The following is a 2,349-nucleotide window of genomic DNA, read 5'->3' as shown; positions in this document are numbered from 1 at the left end:
ATAAAGGATATTTAAAGTGCACGTTTAATTTACACACAGTGAAGACCAACATTTATCATCTAAACCATGGCATCACTGAGGCACAGAGTGTTTCAGGAACACCACAGGTTCCTAGGAATATGCTACATTTGAGCAGTTTGCATTAGACGAGTGTAGCTTACTATTACAGCTTAGTAAGCACTTAGCCTCACTGAGGAATAAATGGAAATATATAGGGAAATAAGGTTATAAGCAGAGAATACTGCACATATCTATAACAGTAAGTAAATATAAGCCCTTCCCATCAGTTGGGCCTGTTTCGAGTTTTCTTGCGGCCAGCGTCAGATTCTCACAGAGTCTCACATTCCGTGGTGGAAGTGGAACAGACGCCGCAGTCACACCGGATTGCCACAGGGTAAGTGAAGAATGGATCCACGCTGGCGCTGCAGTCCGGTAGTTTCACAGTAACCAGCTTTGTTTCATTGTAGGTGCAGACCCTGTGGTAAGCGTCTATATAGGGAGGGTCCAGTATAGGTTTCTGTGACAGGAAAACAAGATACAAGTCAATATATAAATATGCATTTCGGAAAGACTGATTGGGGTAGAGGTCCTAGCAATACTGTTCCGTTTTGTAGCGTCTGTATAGCCGGGTTCAGTATGATTTACCGACGGGGACAATACCGACGGTTAGAATCCTGACAGCCATTGACAGACGGTCAAAATACAGACATTCATTATGCAGACATGTTCAAAATGCCGACATATCCAAATGTGACATTTGAAATGCCGACATGTAGTTTTTCTCTTTTTTGTGTCAATGTCGACATAGGTCAACATAGACACCGTCTAAGTGTATTGCTGTGCTCGCCACACTATTATATTCCCCCTGAAATGGTAAACTATGAACAAGTCTGTTTTGGGGCAAAAATTCCTTAAAAGTGCATGTCGGCATTTTGATATGGCGGCTTTTCAAATGTCTGTATTCTGACTATGTCGGCAAATGTATTTTGACCGTGTCCATATTTTCACTATCGGTCAATGGCTGCCTAGATTATGACCGTCGGTATTGTGTCTGTCAGTAAAGCAACTGCTACCCGTATAGCCAGCTCCCGGCCACCGCCCGGGAATGCCCAGTACACTTGCAATACAATGCTGATACCGTGCATCTAAATCGCAACTGCATCTTTGTGCATGCATACTGAGAGATGCATTTGCCGTGAGAGTTGAAAGATTTTCTTACATGCGCAGTAGCAAAATAAAAAAATCGCTCAAGTCCGTGTAAATCCGCAGTTCATGCTACTCAGAATCAGATCCATGTGCAACCAAAAGCTTAAACAATCTAAAAGCAGTTCACCATACAGCAGAACACTGGTGAAATAGTACATGGCGACATCTGCTCTTGTTATAAAGAAAACCCGCATGGAAAAGAGTAACTAGTACAAACTCTAAACCTCACAACTTCTAAACCTCATCAGATATTAATACACTTACCTCCCAAGTCTCACAGCGCCCCCAGCAGGCATCAGTGGTGACACGCAGACCCTTACAGCCCGGTTTCTTAGCCAAGAAGGTGAATTCCCGCACGGCACAGCCGATGAACGTTTTCAGGCTGATGTTTGAGGCGGCAAATGTGCTGAGGCAGCAGCTTAGGACCAGCAAGTGCAAGAATACCAGGGTTACGCTTTTCTGGTTCATTGTCTGAGAGCTCATAGGGGTCCTGAAGAAAACTATTTCAGTTATTAAGAAAATATCCTTTTTAGAATTTAAGTCTATATAAAAAAAAGTTTCCTAGGAATATAGGGGCAGATGTATTAAGCCTGGAGAAGTGATAAAGCAGTGATAAGTGCAAGGTGATAACGCATCAGCCAATCAGCTCCAATGTGTAAATTGACAGGAGCTAATTGGCTGGTGCGTTATCACCTTTCACTTATCACTGCTTTATCACTTCTCCAGGCTTAATACATCTGCCCCATTGTTACGTTAATAATGGTTATCTATTCTTTTGAGGTGATATAATTTACTTATTTAGGGGGTGATTCATCAAAGTCTGGAGAGAGATAAAGTACCACCAATCAGATTTTGGCATGTTTCAGACACTGCTTGTAAAGTGACAGACGTTGATTGGTTGGGGTTGGGAATGCGTGACTGGCGGTCAGCATACCTCCGCCGGTATCCCGGCAAAGGCAACAAGTCCTCAGTGGGCGGGATGTAGGGGAAGGTGGTGTGACCGGCGGTCTCCTGACCGCTTGTCACATAACTACATCCCGATTGGTTGGTACCTTATCGCTCTTCAAGCTTTGATAAATCCCCTCCTATCCCCAATGTGGAACGCTGATTTCCAAAGAAGGAAAATATGTAAATAATATGCAT

At 43.4% G+C, this 2,349-nt stretch overlaps 1 protein-coding gene across 1 annotated transcript; it reads right to left on the bottom strand.

Annotated features, from left to right (window-relative positions):
* Positions 1 to 1,698, bottom strand: GPHB5 (glycoprotein hormone subunit beta 5). Its single transcript, XM_063948673.1, has 2 exons — positions 1,471 to 1,698; positions 1 to 517 (listed from the first exon to the last, which is right to left on the bottom strand). Exons 1-2 carry the CDS (start codon positions 1,687 to 1,689, stop codon positions 329 to 331), a joined length of 408 nt encoding a protein of 135 aa, XP_063804743.1. The 5' UTR covers positions 1,690 to 1,698; the 3' UTR covers positions 1 to 328.
* Positions 1,699 to 2,349: the final 651 nt, after the last annotated feature.

The sequence above is a fragment of the Pseudophryne corroboree genome, chromosome 12, assembly GCF_028390025.1.
Source record: "Pseudophryne corroboree isolate aPseCor3 chromosome 12, aPseCor3.hap2, whole genome shotgun sequence".
NCBI lineage: Eukaryota > Metazoa > Chordata > Amphibia > Anura > Myobatrachidae > Pseudophryne > Pseudophryne corroboree.
Note: the sequence above shows the minus strand (reverse complement) of the source record. Positions and strands in the feature narration are given on the sequence as shown.

Bases quoted from the DNA above. Each gene is read 5' to 3' on its own strand.
- GPHB5 (XM_063948673.1), bottom strand. From the start codon at position 1,689: ATGAGCTCTCAGACAATGAACCAGAAAAGCGTAACCCTGGTATTCTTG. The intron at 518-1,470 runs GTAAGTGTATTA...TTCCTGTCACAG, and splicing joins GGCGCTGTGAGACTTGGGAG to AAACCTATACTGGACCCTCC.